This window comes from Bufo bufo, chromosome 2 (assembly GCF_905171765.1).
Source record: "Bufo bufo chromosome 2, aBufBuf1.1, whole genome shotgun sequence".
NCBI classification, from domain to species: Eukaryota; Metazoa; Chordata; class Amphibia; order Anura; family Bufonidae; genus Bufo; species Bufo bufo.
This window is the reverse complement of record NC_053390.1, coordinates 409861320-409885489: the sequence shown is the minus strand read 5'-3', so window position 1 is coordinate 409885489 and position 24170 is coordinate 409861320. Positions and strand designations below refer to the sequence as shown.

The 24170-nt window shown below is 43.0% G+C and overlaps 1 protein-coding gene across 1 annotated transcript in view; it reads left to right on the top strand.

Annotated features, from left to right (window-relative positions):
* The window catches only part of PLPPR1 (phospholipid phosphatase related 1), a 149910-nt gene that overhangs the window by 37793 nt on the left and 87947 nt on the right, over positions 1-24170 (top strand). Inside the window, exons 2-3 of the mRNA XM_040420343.1 lie at positions 4865-5053; positions 21939-22071. Of these exons, the coding sequence (XP_040276277.1) occupies positions 4865-5053; positions 21939-22071 (322 nt within the window). The remainder of the gene's footprint in view (positions 1-4864; positions 5054-21938; positions 22072-24170) is intronic.

Sequence of the window (24170 nt, the reverse complement as noted above, 5' to 3'; positions counted from 1 at the left end):
ACAGACAGATAATATTGCTAATTGTTATTTTTTTAAAAAAAGGTAATTAGTATTGTAGGCCAAATGTATAAATCTGTATTGTTAATACTATTTCAGTTATTTCATTTATCCCAAAAAAATCTTTATTATGTATATTGCTTCATCTGATTTTATGACTCTCTGCTGACATCTACTGTAGAAGTATTCACTGCACAGTTAGGTCAATGCTAAAAAAAAAAATACATACAGTGGCATGCAAAAGTTTGGGCACCCTTGGTCTAAATTACTCTTACTGTAAACAGTTAAGCAAGTTGAAGATGAAAAGATCACCAAAGGCTATAAAGTTAAAGTTGACACATTTCCTTTTTAGGCAAATTTTTTTTCCAGATAACAAAAAACATGCAAAGGGCCCAGAGCAAAAGTTCGGGCATCACAGCTTTTAAATGCTTTTGTAGTTTCAATTCTTGCTTGAAGGATTTTCATCTGTTACATACTTCCTTGCAAAAAATCTTCCAGTTCTGTGAGATTCCTGGGCTGTCTTGCAAGCAATGCTCTTTTGAGATCTATCCACAGATTTTCAATGATGTTCAGATCTAGGGACTTGAGGGCCATGAGTAAAACCTTCAGCTTGCACCTTTTGAGGTAGTTTCAGGTTTACATTACCTCAATTCGAAATGTAATTAAGAAATGGCAGTTAACAGGAACAGTGGCGGTCAAGAAAAGGTCTTGAAGACCAAGAAAAATTTCCTTGACAGCTGCTTGTAGGATTTATAGAAAGGCAAATCAGAACCCCCACTTCACTGGAAAAGACCTGAAGGAAGATTTTGCAGAATCTGGAGTTGTGGTACATTGTTCCACTGTTCACACATAAAAAAGTAATCAGAAGAAAACCTCTCCTGCATTCTGTGAGGTCAAATATTTGGCCACAATAAGCAAAGGTATCTTTGAAGGAAAAGGGGCACAGAATTTCATGAAAAGCACACCTTGCCAACCATTAAGCATTGGGTGGATCAATCATGATTGAGGTTGTGTTACAGCCAATGACACGGGGAACTTTTCACTGGTAGAGGGAAGAATGGATTCAATGAAATTCCAGCAAATTCAGGAAGCAAACTTAATATCAACTGAAAAAAAAAAACAGAAGTTATAAAGAGGATAGCTTCAACAAATGGATAATGATCCTATACACACCTCAAAATTCACAATAGACTAACTCAAAAGGTGGCAACTGAATATTTTACCAAGGCCTTCACAGTTTCCTCATCTTAACATCATTGAAAATCTGTGGATAGACCTCAAAAGAGCAGTGCATGCCCAGAAATCTCACAGAGCTGGAAGACTTTTGCAAGGAAGAATGGATGAAAATCCCTCAAACAAGGATTGAAAGACTCTTGGCTAGCTACAAAAAGCCTTTACAAGATACTTGCCAAAGGGGTGCTGCCAGGTACTAACCATGCAGGGTGCCCAAAGTTTTGCTTCGGGACCTTTTTATTCTTTTTTGTTATTTTTAAAATGTAAAAGATGAAAATAAGAAAATTGTTTGTGTCATCTTTTACTTTATGCCTTTTGGAGATCATTTCATCTTCAACTTGCTTAACTGTTCAAAGTAACAGCTTACAAAAAATTACAATGGTCTTTCCTGCACCATCATGAGTTGACAGTAGACTCCACATACAATGCCTCAGACTTGGAGCCAACCAATTGACATGGCTTTTTCTATTGTAAAACACCAGGTAGCATCTCTTTACAGTAAAGTGCGGTACTACATGTCCTGTAATTCCCTCTTATCAGGATGAACGTCTCCATTGGATGTCAGGTGAGGGTGTCACCATTTTATTTTTCATGTACCCTGTGTGCTCTGCAAGATCCTGAAGAAGTTCCAGACCTCATCATAAAAGTGTTTTACAGCTTACATCATCTATGTAACACTTTATGTAAGGACTCACTTTATCTGTCTTATTTTTTTAATGGAAAGTGTTACATATAATTCTTTGTTCTGGTTTGAACCAGATAGGGAAACATATCCTTATTTTCTAATCTGCTTTTATGTTATGGTTGTCGATTTTTTTATTCTGTTTCCTGAACACAAGTGTGGCAGCAGCCATTTTGCCTGAGCAGTTGTTAACAGCATTTAGAGATACTGTATGCTTTACAGCACCCACCATAGGCCATATACACAATGGACAGGAGGGGACCTCCTTAACTCTTTGAGGGAGTTTTGTAGGCATGCTGGGTGATCTGTACAGAGGTCAGGAGGGAGTAGATAAGCTGTGATATCACCAATTGTGAATGGTGGATCCTGTGATATCTATATATATATAGAGGTGTTACCTGTTATTGTAATCCCATCTGTGATGATAATTAGTGTTGAGCGATGTGAGCTTCAGATCGTAGATCCGAAGTCGCTTCAGTCAAAACTTTGTTTGAATGCTGTACAGAGATTTGTCTCCATACAGCATTCAAATAAATGGGTTCCTTCAAGGCGAAGTGAGTTATCATAAAAGTCTTGTGGGACTTCAGGATTTGATTTTTAAACTTTAAAACCATTTTAGAACATGCGTCCGAAGTTGTCTTTGTTACCGAGGTACCAGTCGGTACTGAAACGACATCAGATTCATGTTTTAAAATGGTTTTAAAGTTTAAAAATTGATCGCCAAAGTTATTCACCGAAGTTTCGCAAGTTACCAAGAAGTGGTGTCTATTATTAGGCTTAGTGGTTATTGCAAAAACTGTAGGACGTTAGTATTTTTATCTAACTTTTTTAAAAAAATATGTACCTAAAAAGTTGATTTAAACAATACATAATTTTCTGATGACACATTCCCTTTAAATCCTCAGACTCTCTTATTTTGGGGTGATATTTTGGGGCGATATTTTGGGGCTTTGGAATGAATTATTTGTTTTCCTTAGAGTTATTGACACAAGTTACAATGGTTTCAACATACAGTGGTTGCCAGGAACCTATTAATATTGTAACTTGAGGGACCACTGTATAGTGAAAGCAAAATGATTTATTCACCCTTTTTCCTGACAAAGGACTTTTTTAACCTTTATGTTATACATGAGGTAGGAAATATTTGAACCAAAAGTGTGCAATTAATCAATAAAGTGTAAATCATATACAAAAAAATGCGTACAACATTTATTATGAAACTGGAACGTGCATATAAATTTACCACTGAAAATATTGTATATTACATGTATGTACATATAAAATCCAATAACATCAGTGTTGAACTAACTTATTAAAATAATCTGATTAGTAACTGTCCATGTCAATTATATAGTGACTGGAGCATAGTTTAACATTTTACCGATATAATATCAATCATTACCCCAGAATCACAAAACAAATCAGCAGTGTTGGATTACTTTGCAATTCTGGGGTCGCAGTAAGTTTGATTTAAAAAAAAAATTATGTTAATTTCACACTGTTTTTACACTTAGATGTCGCAATCACTTATGAACGCAGCATCTGAGGGGTACAATAACAGGGGGCCGGCGCTATCGTAGCTCCCTGTCATTGCACTCACTACTTACAAAAAAATGTGCTTAGTGATAAAGTAATTTGTCACAAAGCAAATATTTTTTTTTAATTCTGCAAATCAGCCAAATCGAACTTTTGAAAAAATCGCTCATCTCTAATCTCCACATTCATTGCTCCAATTGCTTTGCTAGATTTATTTTAAGCTGGCAATTCAGGGGTATGTCCTTTCTGTACAACTCTCTCCCTACCACAGCTTAGGGGGCTTGACCTTTCTGCTGCAGCTCTCTCCCTGTAACTGTCACATCTTCTAACTGAAGATATGGCTGGTGGCAATTAAAGCATGGAACTGAGCAATTGTGTCTGCCTCAGAGAGATGAACAGAGAATTAAGGAAATAAACAGTAGGCGGCGCTATGGCAATTGATTTTTATTAAATAACTGGCTATGCTGCTTTTTAATTATATGCAGTTAAAAATTATTTTAAAAATATAGAATATTTTTTGTGGGACAACTCTTTTGGAGGTATTTTGAGGACATTTCATGTACATTCATAATTGAAGTGAACCTGTCTTTTTGCAAATTGACTATATTAATTTAATGATGCTTCTACTTAGTAACTCATTGAGCTTTTGTTTTTTTGAAGCTGTTATCTTTAGTTTACTACATCACATCCACTGTACGATTTGACAAGAAGAATAGAAATACAAAAAAATTAAACCCTTATTAGTCGATGGGGTCCATAGGTCACCATCACTATCCATCATACAACGGATATGGCACTGCAGTAAAGTTTCCATTATAAATGGAAACCGCAATGCAAATGTGCTTAGAGCCTGTCCACGATTTGCCTATTAATGATGAGAACAAAAATATAATCTATTTTAATTCAGTTTTTCATCAGCCATGTAGAATGATGTAGTATTTAATGTATTAATTTATTATACGATACATGAAATTCCTCATTTAATAAGGTGAGTTGTAGCTGTGACATCAGATCTGAAATGCCAGTTTTCTATATACAGGTTCTTACATCTTTTCCTAGTATTTGGTGTTACAGTGCTTCAACAGAATGTGACGTGGATGCTGCCCTTAGCTGCATTGATCTGCCTCATTAATGACATGACTATGCCCTTTGATAAATCGGCTGCTTAAGGCACATATCTTTCTGTTAACATGCAGAGGCCAGACTTCGATCAGACGTTCAGACCAATTCATTAAGTGGGTTCGCCAAGAGGCTTATGTATCAAACACTGTATGCCATACATCAACACTGCAACATAGCAGCTCTAGTTATGAGAAGATCACTCCAGTGATGGGGACAATCTTGTTTGGTGGTGCTTATTCTCACATTAAGGACTTTTTGGTTTCTGGATTTTAACCTAATATGCTTTACTTTCAGCTCGTCATTATGGCTGGCACTGTTCTACTTGCGTACTACTTTGAGTGCACAGATACTTTCCAAGTGCACATTCAAGGCTTCTTCTGTCAGGATGGAAATCTAATGAAACCATACCCAGGGACCGAGGATGAAAGTTTCATTTCCCCTCTGGTGCTGTACTGTGTGCTGGCAGCAACACCAACAGCTATTGTAAGTAATTCAGATGCTAAGCGTTCTTAATTATTTAAATGCCATGTATAGTCACCCAGTTGCTGTAAAAATGTAACATTTCAAACAAGATAACTCTAAATTTTGAAACATTTTTACAAGTTTCCTAAAACAATTCAGAGGTATTAGTAATTAGCCCCTTTAAATAGCAGGCCTAGAAAGGCCTTAATGACCTGGAAAATGTTTATATTTTTGCCTCTGCATTTCAGTAGCCATCATTTTTTTTACATTTATGTGGCTGTCTGAGGTCTTGTTTTATGCTGGAGAAAGTTTATTATTTTTTGGCATTGTTCTTTGGTACATATAAATTACAGTGCACAATGCTTTCACAAAGTCTTAAGGTCCGTTTTTACATTTTGTTATTAGGCATATGTTTGATGCCTTGTTCTAAAAAAATAAAAATATATAAGTTTTCCCCATAATTATGCACTCAATTCCACATACCGTGAAACAAAATGTTAGGAATCTTTGCTAACTTATTGAAAAGGGAAAAACTAAAATATTACTGTACATTGACACAAGTATTCAGACCCTTTACTCAGTACTTAGTTGAAGCACCTTTTGGCAGCAATTACAGCCTCCCGTCTTCTTGGATATGATGCCACAAGGTTTACACACCTGGATTTGGGGATTTTTCACCACTCTTCTCGCAGATCCTTTCAAGTCTGTCAGGTTGGATGGGGACCATCAGTAGACAGCCATTTTCAGGTCTTTCCAGAGATGTTTGATTGTATTCAAGCCAGGACTCTGGCTGGGCCACTCAAGGACATTCACAGAGTTGCCCCCAAGCTAATCTTGTGTTATCTTGGCTGTGTGCTTAGTGTCATTGTCTTGTTGGAAGGTGAACCTTCGGCAACTCAGCTTTCCCTTAAACTTGGCAAGTCTCCCTGTCCCAGCTTTTAAAAAACTTCCCCGCAGCATGATGCTGCTACCACTATGCTTCACTGTAGAGATGGTATTGTGCAGGTAATGAGCAGTGTTTGGTTTCCTACAGACTTGATGCTTATACAAACTGAAGTAAAAAAAATAAAATAAATCAATCTCGTTTCAACAAACTAGAGAATCTCGTTTCTCAATGTCTGAGAGTCCTTTAGTTGCTTTTTTGCAAACTCCCGGTGGACTTTCATGTGTCTTTTACTGAGGTGAAGCTTCTTTCTGGCCACTCTGCCATTAATCCCAGACTGGAAAAGTGCTTCAGCGATGGTTGACCTTCTGGAAGTTTCTCTCATCTACTCATAGGATCCTTGGAGCTCAGCCAGAGTGAACATTAGGTTCTTGGTCACCTCTCTTAAAAAGGACCTTCTCCTATTCTTGTCTGTTTTGCGGACAAGTATAGGCATTGTTACAATGGATCTGCAAAAAAACAGATGCAATACGGATGCCTTGCGGACAACATCTGTATTTTTTGTGGATCTATGTTTTGTGGATCGCAAAATACATACAGTCATGTGCATGGACCCTTACTGAGAGACAGCTCTGGGGTCATTTGTAGGTCCTTAGGACTAACTGCAGATGGCTCCCCAGTATCCAATCAAGTCACTAGGAAACCCTGTGACCTGGTCATAGGGGGAGTTCCCATTGATCATGCAGTGTGGGCTACAACAATCAAAAGGTTAAAAAGGACAGTGGATGATTTTTAAAGGAGTTGTCTTACTTCAGCAAGAGGCATGTATTGTGTAGATACAGTTTAATATACTTTCTAATATATTGTGGATGTCCATATTGTCTCCTTTGCTGGCTTCATTAATTTTTCCATTACATTATACACTTCCCATTTCCATGGTTATGACCACTGTGTAATTCAGCAGTGATGGCCACGTTGACACACTAGGAAAAAGTGGGACTGTAGGAGTGGTCCTAGCCTGGCGCTTTTTCCTATAGTGTGCAAGCATGACCACGGCTGCTGGATTGTAGGTTGGTCATAACCATGTAAACGACCAGTGTATAATGTAATAGAAAAATTTAATGAAGCCAGTAAAAGAAGCAATATGGATAATAACAATACATTAGTAAGTGCCTTATATTAACTTTCTCTACATGATAAATGCCATTTGCTGTGGTGAGACAACCCCTTTAAGGGGTTAAGCATAGGGTTGAGCGAACCTGAACTACAAAGTTTGGGTTCATACCGAACTTTGTGAGTTTGGGTACCCGGACCCGAATCCGGACTTTTTCACTGAAGTTCGGGTTCGGTGTTCGGGTGATTTTATTACTTTCCATCATGGCATGGTTATAATGGAAAATAATAGCATTCTTAAGACAGATAAATAATAAAATGTCGGGGTTAAAAATAACAAAAAAAAAAACTCACCTCATCCGCTTGATCGCGTCATGTGGATGAGGAGAGTATTTTTTATTATTTTTAACCCCTCAATGGCCATTTTATTTAGCATTCTGTCTTAAGAATGCTATTATTTTCCGTTATAACCATGCTATATCGGAAAATAATAAAGTGAAGTTCGGGTCCCTATTGACTTTAATGGGGTCTGGGTTCGGGGTCAAGTTCGGGTCCTGAACCCGAACTTTGACCTGAAGTTCGGCCGAACCCGGCGAACCCGAACTTCCACAGGTTCGCTTATCCCTAGTTAAGAAGCAAAGAGGAAACAACAAAGTTTTTGAAGGGAACTCTTCAAACATTTTGGGAGGAGTGTTTTACATTTTGCATAAATATCTACATTACTACTTTTCATTAGGGTGGCTTTGTATTTTTTTTAAATAGCACTGCAGGATTTTTTTTGTAGAAGTTTTCCTTCCTTTATATTTGCCACTCTTTTAAATTCACTTTTGGCTTTGGCTCAAAAAACTGCGTTAAAACATTACCACAAAAATTGTGGTGTCTTTCTGAAAAAAGCCATGTATGAAACTTCCCTTAGGGATTATTCACCCAAACATCATCCATGTTGCAGCCACAATACATGGAATATTTCTAATCCTGTCTATGACAGAGATTTTCCTGTTGAAATTTTTACTCCATGCCTTCCCTAAGCCATTACCTTTTTTTTTTTTCCATTGACATAGCAGTATAAGGGCTTGTTTTTGGTGAGACAAAGCGTGCAGCATTGCATAGTGTCATTGATCAAGCCATCGAGAAGCAGGAGCTGGAAGATGAGGAAGTCGCACTACTGAATGATTTCCCAGGGGGGGTACTTCATCTGAGACAAGTCAGCAGGAGTCTGAAGAGGAGTCAGAGGAGGATGGTGCGTGGGATGAGGAGCAAGAAGAGCAGGCTTTGAGGGGACTTTAAACTTTTCTGGGATACCTGGTGTTTTCCGTGGCTGGGGGAGGAGACCGAGCAAGACATTCTCCTGGGCGATGAGCAGGAGCCAAGGCGCTCCACCGCTTCCAATTTAGTGCAAATGGGGGCCTTCATGCTCCAGTGTTTGAAGAGGTACCCCCCTATAAAAAGCATAAAGAGCAGGGACCAGTACTGGGTGGCAACGTACTTATACCCCAGGTACAAACACAAAATGGCGGACATGTTACCAGCATCACAGAGGGCTGGCAGAATGCAGCATTTCCAGGTATTGCTGCAAGAGATGCTGCATTCTGCTGTTGCTGGCGCTGGCAGAGGAATTTCCACCCACAGCGAAACAGGTGCGGGTACCAATCTTACCGCGCCTGCAAGAAGAGAGCAGTTTGAAAATGTGTTGGTCACTTCGGAGATGAGATCATTCTTGCAGCCAACCCATCGACAGCCGCCCTCTGGATCCAGCCTCAGGGAACACCTAGACCGACAGGTGTCCGACTACATCGGGTTAATGGCCGATGTGGACGCTCTGAGAAGCGAGGAACCCCTTGACTACTGGGTGTGCAGGCTTGACCTGTGGCCAGAGCTGGCACAATTTGCCATGGAACTCTTGGCTTGCCCCTCGTCAAGTGTCCTGTTCGAAAGGACGTTCAGTGCGGCAGGGGGGATCGTGATTTATAAGCGAACTCGCCTTGCTCACGACACTGTGGACTACCTCACATTTCTAAAAATGAATGAGGCATGGATCTCTGAGGAATTCAACACCTGTGACGACCACGTGTAATTTAATTTCCTCATGCCAGCCCACACATATCCGCCACTACCCAGAACAAAGAATGGTCCTTGTCTTATGTATATACAGCGGCATAAAAGGCCTTTTCTGTCTGAAGTGATGAATGCCTAATTTTTGGGGCCTCTACTTCATTGGCCTACAGTAACATTTTTATCCAGTGACTGCCTAATGTACCTCCAGACACATAATCACTAGTTCTTTTCTGTCAGGTGAATGCCTAATTTTTGGGGCCTGTACTGGCCTACAGTAAAATTGTTATCCACTGACCATCTAATATACCTCCAGCCAAATAATCAATTGTTCTTTTCTGTCAAGTGAATGCCTAATTTTTGGGCCCTGTACTCCACTGGCCTACAGTAAAATTGTTATTCAGTGACCGCCTAATGTACCTCCAGCCACAAAATCACTTGTTCTTTTCTGTCAGGTGAATGCCTAATTTTTGGGGCCTGTACTGGCCTACAGTAAAATTGTTATGCACTGACCGTCTAATATACAGTACAGACCAAAAGTTTGGACACACCTTCTCATTCAAAGAGTTTTCTTTATTTTCATGACTATGAAAATTGTAGATTCACACTGAAGGCATCAAAACTATGAATTAACACATGTGGAATTATATACATAACAAACAAGTGTGAAACAACTGAAAATATGTCATATTCTAGATTCTTCAAAGTAGCCACCTTTTGCTTTGATTACTGCTTTGCACACTCTTGTCATTCTCTTGATGAGCTTCGAGAGGTAGTCCCCTGAAATGGTTTTCACTTCACAGGTGTGCCCTGTCAGGTTTAATAAGTGGGATTTCTTGCCTTATAAATGGGGTTGGGACCATCAGTTGCGTTGAGGAGAAGTCAGGTGGATACACAGCTGATAGTCCTACTGAATAGACTGTTAGAATTGCTATTATGGCAAGAAAAAAGCAGCTAAGTAAAGAAAAACGAGTGGCCATCATTACTTTAAGAAATGAAGGTCAGTCAGTCAGCTGAAAAATTGGGAAAACTTTGAAAGTAAGGGCTATTTGACCATGAAGGAGAGTGATGGGGTGCTGCGCCAGATGATCTGGCCTCCACAGTCACCGAACCTGAACCCAATCGAGATGGTTGGGGTGAGCTGGACCGCAGAGTGAAGGCAAAAGGGCCAACAAGTGCTAAGCATCTCTGGGAACTCCTTCAAGACTGTTGGAAGACCATTTCAGGGGACTACCTCTTGAAGCTCATCAAGAGAATGCCAAGAGTGTGCAAAGCAGTAATCAAAGCAAAAGGTGGCTACTTTGAAGAGCCTAGAATATGACATATTTTCAGTTGTTTCACACTTGTTTGTTATGTCTATAATTCCACATGTGTTAATTCATAGTTTTGATGACTTTATAGTCATGAAAATAAAGAAAACTCTTTGAATGAGAAGGTGTGTCCAAACTTTTGGTCTGTACTGTACCTCCAGCCACATAATCACTTGTTCTTTTCTGTCCGGTGAATGCCTAATGTTTGGGGTCTATACTCCACTGGCCCGCAGTAAAATTGATATCCACTGACCGCCTAATATACCTCCAGCCACATAATCACTTGTTTTTTTTCTGTCAGGTGAATGCATAATTTTTGGGGCCTATACTCCCGTGGCCTAAAATAAAATGTTTCTAGGCTCCAGCAGGGTACATTTTTGAGTGTTTCCCTTTAAGACACATAAATATGTCCCCGGACTAAAATACATATTTTTTGTGAGAATTTTTGCCATTGATCCCCCTCTGGTATGTTACTGTCCATGTTGTGGGACTATTTGTGCACTTCTAGTAAGTATTTGGTGGCTGGAAATATGACTTGAATGTTTTTCAGGTTCACCTTCCATCTTTTCTGTCAGGTGAATGCCTAATGTTTGGGGCCTGTACTCCACTGGCCTGCAGTAAAAATGTTATCCACTAATCGCCTAATATACCTCCAGACACATAATTACTTGTTCTTTTCTGTCAGGTGAATGCCTAATGTTTGGGGCCTGTACTCCACTGGCCTGCAGTAAAATTGATATCCACTGACCGTCTAATATACCTCCAGCCACATAATTACTTTTTCTTTTCTGTCAAGTGAATGCCTAAAGTTTGGGGCCCGTACTCCCGTGGCCTAAAATAAAAATTTTCTAGGCTCCAGCATGGCACATTTTTGAGTGTTTCCCTTTAACCTTTTAAGGACACTGGGGGTACAGGTACGCCCTGATGTCCTGGTACTTAAGAACACAGGGCTTACCTGTACGTCCTGTGTATTTCCGATCACCGCCGCGCGGCGGGCGGTGATCGGAACCCGGTGCCTGCTGAAATCGTGTCAGCTATCACAGCAAACCGCAGGTCAATTCAGACCTGCGGTTTGCTGCGTTTTCGGGTCACTGGGGACCTGATAACCCGGAACAGGATGGTGATCAGTGGTGTGATAATACACCACCAATCACCATCCTTAGATCCTGAGAGGTGATGGTGACATCACCTCTCGGGATCACTCTCATTGGTCGGCTGCAGGGGCGGGCATTTCAAATTGTATCAGCGCTCCTCTCCTTCTCCTTTTCAGTCCGGGAGCCCAAGGAGAGAGGAGCTCTGCACGTTTCTCCAGCCAGTACCCCCATCTGTTGAGAGATCCAGAGCATCATCCAGCACCCCCATCTGTGCCCCAGCACCCCTAGCACCAACAGGTATTTAGGGAAAGGTTAGGGAAAGGTTAGGTTAGGCAGGGATATTCAGGGAAAGTTAGGGGAAAAATAATTTAAAAAAAAGTTTCTGATTGCATCACCCTAAATCGGGTGTCTGGGGTGCTGCAGCTTGCCCCCTGCCCCCCTGCCCCCCCCCCACAACTTTTTGGGGGCGCAAGCATTTTATTAATTTTTTTGTGCGTACGCTGACTGTGGCCAGCACTCTTAGCGTCCAGCCACTATTAGCGCATCGCACACCCCACCGCTGATCAACTTCGGACAGTGATGATGAGCCCCCAAGGCATCGGAGACGCCGCCAGGCGGAGCAAGGGGACCGCCATGCTAGGGACTCTGTGGCCCACCCTAGTACGAGCAGCTCTGGGGCTCGTACTAGTTTTCCGGCCCACCAGTTAAATCCACCGGAGCCCCCTGCCGGTGAACTTGTCTGGTGTACCCCAGAGCATTTTGAGCCCGTGATTACTGATTTTGAAAGCCAACCAGGAATCCAGATTTCTACAGTGGGCTTCACTGAATACGACTACTTTAGTCTTTTTTTCAGTGACCACTTTGTAAATCTAATGGTGGAGCAAACAAACCTGTACGCCTAACAGTTTGTTGCTCAACACCCGAGCTCCTTTTTGGCTAGGCCCGGTGGCTGGACTCCGGTCAGTGCAGCCGAGATGAGGACATTTTGGGGCCTCGTGCTGCACATGGGCCTAGTCAAGAAACCTAGTGTCAGGCATTACTGGAGTGGGGACGTCCTCTACCGGACCCCACTTTACAGTACGGCCATGACACGTACCCGGTTTGAGGCCATCCGGAAATACCTGCATTATGCAGATAATGCGGCATGTCACCCCCGAGGTGATCCTGCCTATGACCGCCTGTACAAAATCAGGCCGGTCATCGATCACTTTAGGGCCAAATTTGTACAGGCCTATGTACCTGGAAGGGAGGTCGCGGTTGAAGAGTCTCTCATTGCTTTGAAGGGGAGCTTCCTTTTCCTGCAGTATGTTCCCTCTAAGTGGGCGAGGTATGATGTGAAGCTGTACAAACTTTGTGAGAGTACCTCAGGGTACACTTACAAGTTTCATGTGTATGAGGGACTAGATTCCTGTATTGAACCCCCAGAATGTCCTTCAACTCTGGGTGTTAGCGGGAAGCTTGTGTGGGACCTTATGCACGCACTGCTAGATAAGGGTTACCACCTGTACGTGGATAACTTTTATATTAGTATCCCCTTGCTCCAGTCCCTTGCCGCCAGATCCATGTCCGCTTGTGGGACCGTGCGGAAAAATCAACACGGCCTCCCTACCCACCCCCTCCAGGTACCTATCCCCAGGGGTGCGACCCATGCCCTTACCAGTGGAAACGTGTTGCCGGTCAGATATAAGGACAAGAGGGATGTCCTTGTACTGTCCACAATTCACGGTAACAGCATCACCCCTGTCCCTGTGTGAGGTACCGCGGCAACGGTCCTCAAGCCCGATTGCATCGTCGACTGCAATCGGTATATGGGAGGAGATGATCTCTCTGATCAAGTCCTCAAGCCATATAATGCCATGCGCAAAACCCGGGCATGGTACAAAAAAGTTGCGGTCTACTTGGTGCAGGTTGCCTTGTACAACTCTTTTGTGCTGTCCCAGAGCGCTGGCAACACAGGGAAATTCCTTCAGTTCTATGAGTCAGTCCTCAAGGCCCTGATCTTTTCTGACCGGGAAAGAGCAGGCTGGAGTAACTCGGGAACTGGAGGCGCCCAGATTGTCCCTGGCCAACACTTTCCAGGTGTGGTCCCCCATACTGGAAAGAAGGGAAGGACCCAAAAAAAGTGCAGAGTGTGTAACAGGAGGGGGATACGGAAGGACACCACTACTCAGTGTGACACGTGCCCCGATCATCCGGGCCTCTGCATTGACGGTTGCTTCAGGGAGTACCACACTTCTATGGAGTACTAAATTTATATCCCAATTTAGCCACTGACAATCGGATAAAAAACTGGTTCTCAGACTTGAGGAACTAAAACAAATATTTTTTTTTTCAAAAATATTATTTAGTAAAACAAAAATAAATAAAAAAGTAGACATATTAGGTATCACCACGTCCGTAAGAATCTGCACTATTAAAATACCCCATGACCTAACCCCTCAGATTAACACGGTCAAAAAAATAAAATAAAAACTGTAAAAAAAAATATTTTTTTTTGTCACCTTACATCACTAAAATTGTAATAGCAAGCGATCAAAAAGTCATATGCCCCCCAAAATAGTACCAATAAAACAGTCTTCTCATCCCGCAAAAAATTAGCCCCTACCTAAGATAATAAAAAAATATTTGGGGCCTGTACTCCACTGGCCTGCAGTAAAATTGTTATCCACTGACTGCCTAATATACCTCCAGCCACATAATCACTTGTTCTTTTCTGTCCGGTGAATGCCTAATGTTTGGGGCCTATACTCCACTGGCCCGCAGTAAAATTGTTATCCACTGACCGCCTAATATACCTCCAGCCACATAATCACTTGTTTTTTTTCTGTCAGGTGAATGCATAATTTTTGGGGCCTGTACTCCCATGGCCTAAAATAAAATGTTTCTAGGCTCCAGCAGGGTACATTTTTGAGTGTTTCCCTTTAAGACGCTGATAAAATATATTTTTTTTGTGGGAATTTTTTCCATTGATCCCCCTCTGGTATGTTACTGTCCATGTTGTGGGACTATTTGTGCACTTCTAGTAAGTATTTCGTGGCTGGAAATATGACTTGAAGGTTTTTCAGGTTTGCCTGCCATTAAAGTGAATGGGGCCCGCCGCGAACGCGCGGTTCACAAACATTTGTGTTCGCGAAACGTCCTGGCCGATGTTCGTCCATTACTATAGGTCAGCTTTAGGCTAGGGCTACACGATGACAATAAGTCGCACGACACATAGTGCACAACTACACTGCTACATGCAACCATCCATCAGTGCGACACCATAGCCTATCATTATAAATATTGCTGTGCGACATTGGTACGACAAAATGTCGCACGACAAATGTTGTCATGTAGTCCTAGCCTTAAAGGGACAGGGCGCTGTGAAGGTCACTGTTAAGCGGCAGGGGCCACTAATAAAAGGGCAGCTGCTGTGGAGGTCACTGTTAAAGGGGCGGGCACTGTGGAGGTTACTGTTAAAGGGCCATTCACTGTGGATGTTACTGTTAAGGGGCAGGCTGCTGTGGAGGTCACTGTTAAAGGTGTGGGCACTGTGGAGGTCACTGTTAAGGGGGCAGGGGCCACTATTAAAGGGGAAGCTGCCGTGGAGGTTATTGTTAAGTTAGCAGGGTACTGTGAGGTCACTGTTAAGGGATCAGGGTACTGTGGAGGTCACTATTAAGGGAACAGGGTACTGTGGCAGTCACAGTTAAGGAGACAGGTGCTTTGGAGGTCTCTGTTAAGGTGGCAGTGAACAGTGGAGGTCACAGATAAGGGGTCGGTCCCCAATGGAGGTCAATGTTAAGGGGTAGAGGGCTGTATAGGTCACTGTTAAGGGTTTGGGCCCCTGAGGAGGTCAATGTCAAGGGAGTGGGGTGCTGTGAATCTCACTGTTAAAGGGGCGGGCTGCTGCAAAGGTCGAAGTTAAGGGGATGGGTTGCTGTGGAGGTTCCATTTTAAGGAGGTGGGGAACTGTGGGGGGGGGGTCAGTGTTAAGGGGTGAGGGGCTGTGGAGTTCACTGTTAAGGGGGTGAGGTACTGTAGAGGTCAGTGATATGGGGGATACTGTTGATATCTTTTAACGACACACAGAAACATTAAATAAAATAGATGAAATATACCCGTGCAAAGCAGAGTCCTTCTGCTAGTATATATACCGTATATATATATATATATATATATATACAGTACAGACCAAAAGTTTGGACACACCTTCTCATTTAAAGAGTTTTCTTTATTTTCACGACTATGAAGGCATCAAAACTATGAATTAACACATGTGGAATTATATACATAACAAACAAGTGTGAAACAACTGAAAATATGTCATATTCTAGGTTCTTCAAAGTAGCCACCTTTTGCTTTGATTACTGCTTTGCACACTCTTGGCATTCTCTTGATGAGCTTCAAGAGGTAGTCCCCTGAAATGGTCTTCCAACAGTCTTGAAGGAGTTCCCAGAGATGCTTAGCACTTGTTGGCCCTTTTGCCTTCACTCTGGGGTCCAGCTCACCCCAAACCATCTCGATTGGGTTCAGGTCCGGTGACTGTGGAGGCCAGGTCATCTGGCGCAGCACCCCATCACTCTCCTTCATGGTCAAATAGCCCTTACTTTCAAAGTTTTCCTAATTTTTCGGCTGACTGACTGAAGTAATGATGGCCACTCGTTTTTCTTTACTTAGCTGCTTTTTTCTTGCCATAATACAAATTCTAACCGTCTATTCAGTAGGACTATCAGCTGTGTATCCACCTGACTTCTCCTCAACGCAACTGATGGTCCCAATCCCATTTTGTCACGGCGGACGTGCACAGTATAACAGATAACACACCAACCAGGCTCTGGACGAGAGACAGGGGAAGGGTCACTTCCTAGTTTATCCCTGACCTCTTTCCCTGCACTGCTCAGCCCACAGACAGACCTTAAAGGTAGGTTTGCTGTGTCCTCCAGCCTGTACTGACAGAACCCTGAACTCCCTGAGATAGTGAAGTGGGGAGAAAGGAGTAGCCTGCTCGCACAGAACCTGGATGGGATAGATGACATAAACAACCAAACAAGAAATGACACTTATCTGCTGAGAGCAGGAACTGACTGCCAACTTTCCCTCCAAACTTCCCAGACCAAAATGAACAATATAATCCGCTCAGAGCACTCAGCTGGAGACCATTTAAACTAATGACTCCACCCAGTGCACCTGATGCGAGGCGGATCCAGCACGGCATCAAAACAAAAACTAAACTCGTGCTGCAATCCTGGCTGACCTCCGGACATCGTCAGAGTGGGGCATGACAGTACCCCCCCTTCTGCGGGTGACATCCGGACACCCTGGACCAACCTTATCCGGATGGGACCTATGAAAGGCCCTCACCAGTCGGCTGGCGTTGACATCTGACGCCGGAACCCACATCCTCTCCTCAGGACCGTATCCCTTCCAGTGCACCAGGTACTGGAGGGAACCCCGCAGAACTCTCGAGTCGAGAATCCTGGAGATCTCAAACTCCAAGTTTCTCTCGACTAGAACAGGAGGAGGAGGCAATGGCGATGGTACCACCGGTTTAACATATTTTTTTAGTAAAGACTTGTGGAAGACATCATGGATCCTCCAAGTCTGCGGCAGATCCAGTCGAAACGCCACAGGATTGATCACCGCAGAAATTTTATACGGACCAACAAATCTTGGACCCAGTTTCCAAGATGGCACTCTCAACTTGATATTCCTAGTGGACAATCACACCAGATCACCCACACACAGGTCTGGACCAGTCACACGTCTCCTGTCAGCCATTCGTTTATACCTCTCACCCATCCTCTCCAAATTCCCTTGAATCCTCCGCCAGATAGAGGATAAGGCAGAAGAGAATCTCTCCTCCTCTGGCATCCCGGAGGAACCAGACCCAGAAAAGGTACCAAACTGAGGATGGAAACCGGTATGTGCCAAAAAATGGCGACTTACCCGTGGACTCCTGCCTACGGTTATTCAATGCAAATTCTGCTAAGGACAAGAATGAGGACCAGTCCTCCTGATTCTCAGCCACAAAGCACCTCAAGTAGGTCTCCAGGTTTTGATTGGTACGCTCCGTCTGACCATTCGACTGTGGATGAAAAGCCGACGAGAAAGAAAGTTGAATGCCAAGTCGAGAGCAGAACGCCCTCCAAAACCTGGAGACAAACTGCGTGCCTCTATCAGAGACCACATCCGAAGGAATACCGTGCAATTTCACAATATTATCTACAAAAATCTGCGCAAGAGTCTTAGCGTTAGGCAGACTTGTTAGTGGTATAAAGTGAGCCATTTTACTGACACGATCGACTACCACCAAAATCACTGTTCTCCCGGAGGAACTCGGTAGATCCGTAATAAAGTCCATGGACAAATGCGTCCAAGGACGAGATGGAATAGACAATGGAAGAAGTGAACCAGGCGTTCGAGTATGAGCAACCTTAGACCGAGCGCAGGTTTCACAAGCTGTCACGTAATTCTGAATACTCTTACGCAACCCTGGCCACCAGAACCTCCAGGACACCAGATCACAGGTAGACTTACCACCAGGATGTCCAGAGAGAACAGTATCGTGATGTTCCTTGAACACCTTGAATCGTAGGCCCTCAGGAACAAACAACCTCCCTGGGGGACACGAACCAGGAGCCCCCTCCTGAGCTTCCAACACCTCCATCTCCAATTCAGGGTACAGAGCGGAGACCACCACTCCATCCGCCAAAATCGGCGCTGGATCTTCTGAATCACCTCCCCCAGGGAAGCTGCGAGACAAGGCATCTGCCTTGACGTTCTTGACCCCTGGGCGAAAGGTAACCACGAAATTGAACCTGGTAAAAAACAATGACCATCTGGCCTGTCTAGGGTTCAGATGCTTGGCAGATTGCAGGTAAGCCAAATTCTTATGGTCTGTATACACAGTAACGGGGTGAGAAGCCCCCTCTAACCAGTGACGCCATTCTTCAAAGGCCAACTTGATCGCCAACAACTCCCTATCTCCAACATCATAATTCCTCTCGGCGACCGAGAGCTTCCTGGAGAAGAAGGCACACGGGACCCACTTGCCAGGAGAAGGACCCTGCGAAAGCACCGCCCCAACCCCCACCTCTGATGCATCAACCTCGACCACGAATGGCTGAGATACATCCGGCTGCACCAGAATGGGAGCAGACGCAAAACGCTCCTTAATAGCCGAAAAGGCCTGCAATGCCTCATCCGACCAGACAGAGACATCAGCGCCCTTCTTGGTCATATCAGTAAGAGGTTTAACTAGCGTGGAATAATTGGAAATACATTTTCTATAATAATTCGTAAACCCCAAAAATCACATCAAAGCTTTCTGATTCTCCGGTCGGTCCCACTCCAGAACCGCCCGGACCTTTTCGGGGGCCATACGAAAACCAGAATCAGAAAGCATGTATCCCAAGAATGGAAGCTCTTGCACCGCAAACAAACATTTCTCCAATTTGGCGTATAACTTATTCTCCTGAAGGATCGTCAAAACCTGTCTCACATGATCCTGATGGGTCTTCAGATCAGGAGAATAAATTAAAATGTCATCTAGGTAGACTACTACGAACCTCCCCACCAAATGATGAAAAATATCATTGACGAATCGCTGAAATACCGCTGGCGCATTCGTCAGCCCAAAAGGCATTACCAGGTTCTCAAAATGACCCTCGTGTGTATTGAAGGCCGTTTTCCACTCATCCCCCTCCTTGATCCTGATCAGATTGTATGCTCCTCTCAAATCCAATTTGGAGAACACCTTGGCTCCAACAATTTGATCAAAAAGATCAGAGATCAAAGGCAGGGGATATGGATCCCGGACTGTAATACGGTTCAGCTCCCGGAAATCCAAACACGGTCTCAGTGATCCATCTTTCTTCTTCATGAAGAACAAACCTACAGCCACTGGAGACTTAGATGGTCTAATATGACCCTTTGCCAAACTCTCGGTGACATACTTTCGCATGACCTCTCTCTCGGGTTGAGAGAGGTTGCAGAGCCGAGACTTAGGCAACTTAGCCCCCGGAATGAGATTCACAGGACAATCATAGTCACGATGAGGGGGCAATTCCTGAGCCCCACCCTCCGAAAAAACGTCCTAAAAATCCGAGAGATACTGAGGCAAGGCCGTAACGGACACTTCAGAAATAGATGTGACAAGAAAATTATCCGCACAAAACTTGCTCCAACCAATGATTTGTCTCGCTTGCCAGTATATATTTGGGTTATGTCTAGACAACCATGGCAACCCCAAAACTATTGGAGCTGGCAAATCCTTCATGACGAAACAGGAAATAATCTCAGCATGTGAATCACCCACCCTTAAATGAATACCATGAACAACGTGAGTAAGGCTCCCTTGAGAAAGAGGGGAAGAATCAATAGCAAAAACACGAATCTCGTTCTCTAACGTGCAAATACTTAGTCCCAAACCCTCAAGAAACAGAAAGTCAATTAAATTTACCCCAGCACCACAATCAAGAAAAACATCAACAAACACATTTCTAGACTCTAGCGCCACCATAGCTGAAAGGAGAAAACGGGAACTGCAGGGAACTTGCATACCAGTCTGCTCCATCACACCATTCCTACTACCAAGTGTGAGGGGAGTTTTTTTTTCTTTTTCTTTTTTCTTTATCACTTCCCCCTGTGGTTCAAAATACGGACAAGAAAAAACAAAATGACCCCTCTTCCCACAATAGAAACATAAATTGTGCACTTTTCGAAAGTCTCTACTATCCGAATAGAAAGATATCTGACCTAACTGCATGGGTTCCTCCCCTACCCCAGAGTAACAAGCAATATTACCCTGGGCAGCTGGTGAAAAAAAAACACACGCGGGAGGAATCCCCTGCACAGAGAGACCCTTACACCTCTCTCTGATACGTCTATCCAAACGTATCGCCAAAGACATTGTGTTTTCCAAAGTATCTGGGTATTCATGAAAAGCCAGAGCATCTTTCAACCTTTCAGATAACCCTTGACAAAACTGGCTATGTAACGCGGGGTCGTTCCACCCCGACTCAGTAGCCCACCTCCTAAACTCTGTGCAGTAAACCTCAGCAGTATGTTTACCCTGTAGTAAGTTACGTAATTTTGACTCTGCCATCGAAACTCGATCTGGGTCATCGTAAATCAATCCCAGGGCTTTAAAAAATTCCTCCACCGACCGGAGAGCCAGAGAACCGGGCGGCAGGGAAAAAGCCCAGGATTGCGCGTCCCCTTACAGCAAAGACATGATGATACCCACCCTCTGATCCTCATTACCTGATGAAAATGGGCACAATCGAAAGTACAAATTACATGACTCTTTGAAATGGAAAAAATCATCAGTACCCCCTGCAAATTTCTCAGGAAGAGCGACTTTAGGCTCCCCAACAATTTGACCTGTACCTGAAGCCAGCACCCTCTGACACTGTGTGACCGTACTACGCAGATCCGCAACCTCCAGGGACAAATCCTGCATGCGGTCAACCAGTGCATCAATTGACGCCATCACATAAACGCTGAGCAATGGCAGTCACAGTATGGCGGATTATAATGTCACGGCGGACGTGCACAGTATAACAGATAAGACACCAACCAGGCTCTGGACGAGAGACAGGGGGAGGGTCACCTCCTAGTTTATCCCTGACCTCTTTTCCTGCACTGCTCAGCCCACAGACAGACCTTAAAGGTAGGTTTGCTGTGTCCTCCAGCCTGTACTGACAGAACCCTGAACTCCCTGAGATGGTGAAGTGGGGAGAAAGGAGTAGCCTGCTCGCACAGAACCTGGATGGGATAGATGACATAAACAATCAAACAATAAATGACACTTATCTGCTGAGAGCAGGAACTGACTGCCAACCTTCCCTCCAAACTTCCCAGACCAAAATGAACAGTATAATCCGCTCAGAGCACTTAGCTGGAGACCATTTAAACTAATGACTCCACCCAGTGCACCTGATGCGAGGCGGATCCAGCACAGCATCAAAACAAAAACTAAACTCGTGCTGCAATCCTGGCTGACCTCCGCACATCATCAGAGTGGGGCATGACACATTTATAAGGCAAGAAATCCCACTTATTAAACCTGACAGGGCACACCTGTGAAGTGAAAACCATTTCAGGGGACTACCTCTTGAAGCTTATCAAGAGAATGCCAAGAGTGTGCAAAGCAGTAATCAAAGCAAAAGGTGGCTACTTTGAAGAACCTAGAATATGACATATTTTCAGTTGTTTCACACTTGTTTGTTATGTATATAATTCCACATGTGTTAATTCATAGTTTTGATGCCTTCAGTGTGAATCTACAATTTTCATAGTCATGAAAATAAAGAAAACTCTTTGAATGAGAAGGTGTGTCCAAACTTTTGGTCTGTACTGTATATATACATACATTTTTTTTTCTTGATACAATGCTTACAATGCTCTCCATTTTAAAGCTGTACAAAAATAACTTTGTATCTCCACATATTTATAATTCTATTTTTTAGATATTTATTGGTGAGATCGCAACTTACTTTATAAGGTCAACTAGAGAAAACTTAATTATTCAAGAAAAGATGATTCTGACTGGAGAATGCTGTTACTTGAATCCCCTTATCCGACGAATCATACGATTTATAGGTAAGGTGTATGTATATGGTATAATTGTTTTGTCCTTTTATGAAAGACTCCCTGTAAAGTAGGGCATTTTAAGGATAGCCAATAAGGACTAAACAAATTTAGGGTGACAAAATAGCTTAGTCCGACTTCCACAATCCTCACACGTACACTGCCTGTTTTTAAAGTTAAAGACATATGCTGGCAACTATTAATGTATTTGTGCCTTTACTGGTGCATTTTGCTCCAAATGTCAATTTTGCTCTTTGATGTATTTATAGCCATTAGCACCAGAACACAGATCCATTTGCACCATACATGACAGTTTGTAAAAAGAGAGTTAAAAGTGTAACTGGCTTGCTGATTTGATAGAATTTGGACATGAAATTGAACTTTTTTTAAAGAACTTAAAAATTTGTGCAAATCAATAAAAAGTCACTTCTCTACTCCACATAGGCCCCAGCTGTCTTTATGATTGCCAGTTATTTAGAGTGATGTACTGTATGTTGTGACAGATTTACTGAAGACGGGAACCTGCGGTCATAAATGTCTCACAACATACATTAATAAAGTAGTTTAGCTAATGTGATCTCACTTTTTATAAATGTGAGCCATAATGTTTCATAGTGTGTGCAAAAAAGTTATTTTCCTACATTCTGAGACTACTAAGTGGTTACAATTGGTCCTTTTGTATAAATCTTATTAGGTATTCATGTATTATATCTTATTTTTACAGTATTATGTATTATATCATTATTACATTCCTGTGTATTGTATTACTATTATTAATGGGGCATAATGTATTATATTAGAATTATTACAGCATTATGTATTTTATCATCATCATTATTAGAGGTTAGAGATGGCCTTGCTGTTCGGCTGGCGGTCGTTTCGTGGCGAACTTTGCTCGTTCGCGATTCGCCGAACATGCGAACATATGGCGATATTCGCACGCGCCATATTTTTTTGCATAGTGCCGAACTTTGACCCATGACACATCCACCAGGTTGGATAGGAGACGTTTTAGCACATGGACATCCCCCCTACCCTATAAATAAACCCGATCTGGCAGCCATTTTACATTCAGTTTTTTGCCAGTGTAGGGAGAGTTTGCTGTGTGGAGCAGTGACAGACTGTTAGGGAAACCAAAGGCTAGCTAATAGGGCCACAAAAGTCCTTTTAAGGGGTGCGATACACCAGCTTCCACAAAATACTGATTAAGGGGTTAGATATACTTGTTTCCACAAAATAATGATTGAGGGGTGTGATTCTCCAGCATCCACAAAATATTGATTGAGGCCTGCGACACACCAGGTTCCACCAAATATTAATCAAGAGGTTTGATATACTGGCTTCCAGCTGTCACGGAAGGTGTACAGGAAACAAGACAATGTAAACGAATCTATGATTCACTGGATCCAAAACTAAGGAGCAAAAAAGGGAGACCCCTGCATGAGACCTGGCACTCTCCCTGACTGCTCAGCCTATGCGAACACCCCAATGGTGAATGGTCGCATATCCACGTACCTCGACTATATAACACCTAAACACCCTACAATAGTGAGGGGACATGACCACCGGCTCCCTACACTAGACACGGAGGGAGTCAGGGTCATCTGAGATCCAGCAAACAGAAAATCACAAATAAATGTACAGCACTTATCTTGTAGAAGACTGGGGATTAGGAACAGCATGCACACACACTCCAGGAAGTTGTATAAGCCGCACACTAATGCATTATGGGGAGGAATTTAAAGGGATGCAATCAGTCCAACTAGATGGCAGCTGAGAGAGACTAACGAGAGGAGGAACTGAAAACCAAAACAAAGAAAACTCAAGGAGGAGGTTCTGAAATGCTTCTGTCAGAGCTTCTCAGCTGTCTGGTTGTGACACCAGCATATACTCATTAAGGGGTTCTATATACCTGTTTCCACAAAAAACTGATAGAGGGGATAGATATACCGGCATCCACCAAATATTGATTGAGGCCTGCGATACACCAGCTTCCACAAAATAATCATTAAGGGGTTTGGTATACCAGCTACCAGCAAATATTCATTAAGGGGTTCTATATACCTGTTTCAACAAAATACTGATAGAGGGGATTGATATACCGGCTTCCA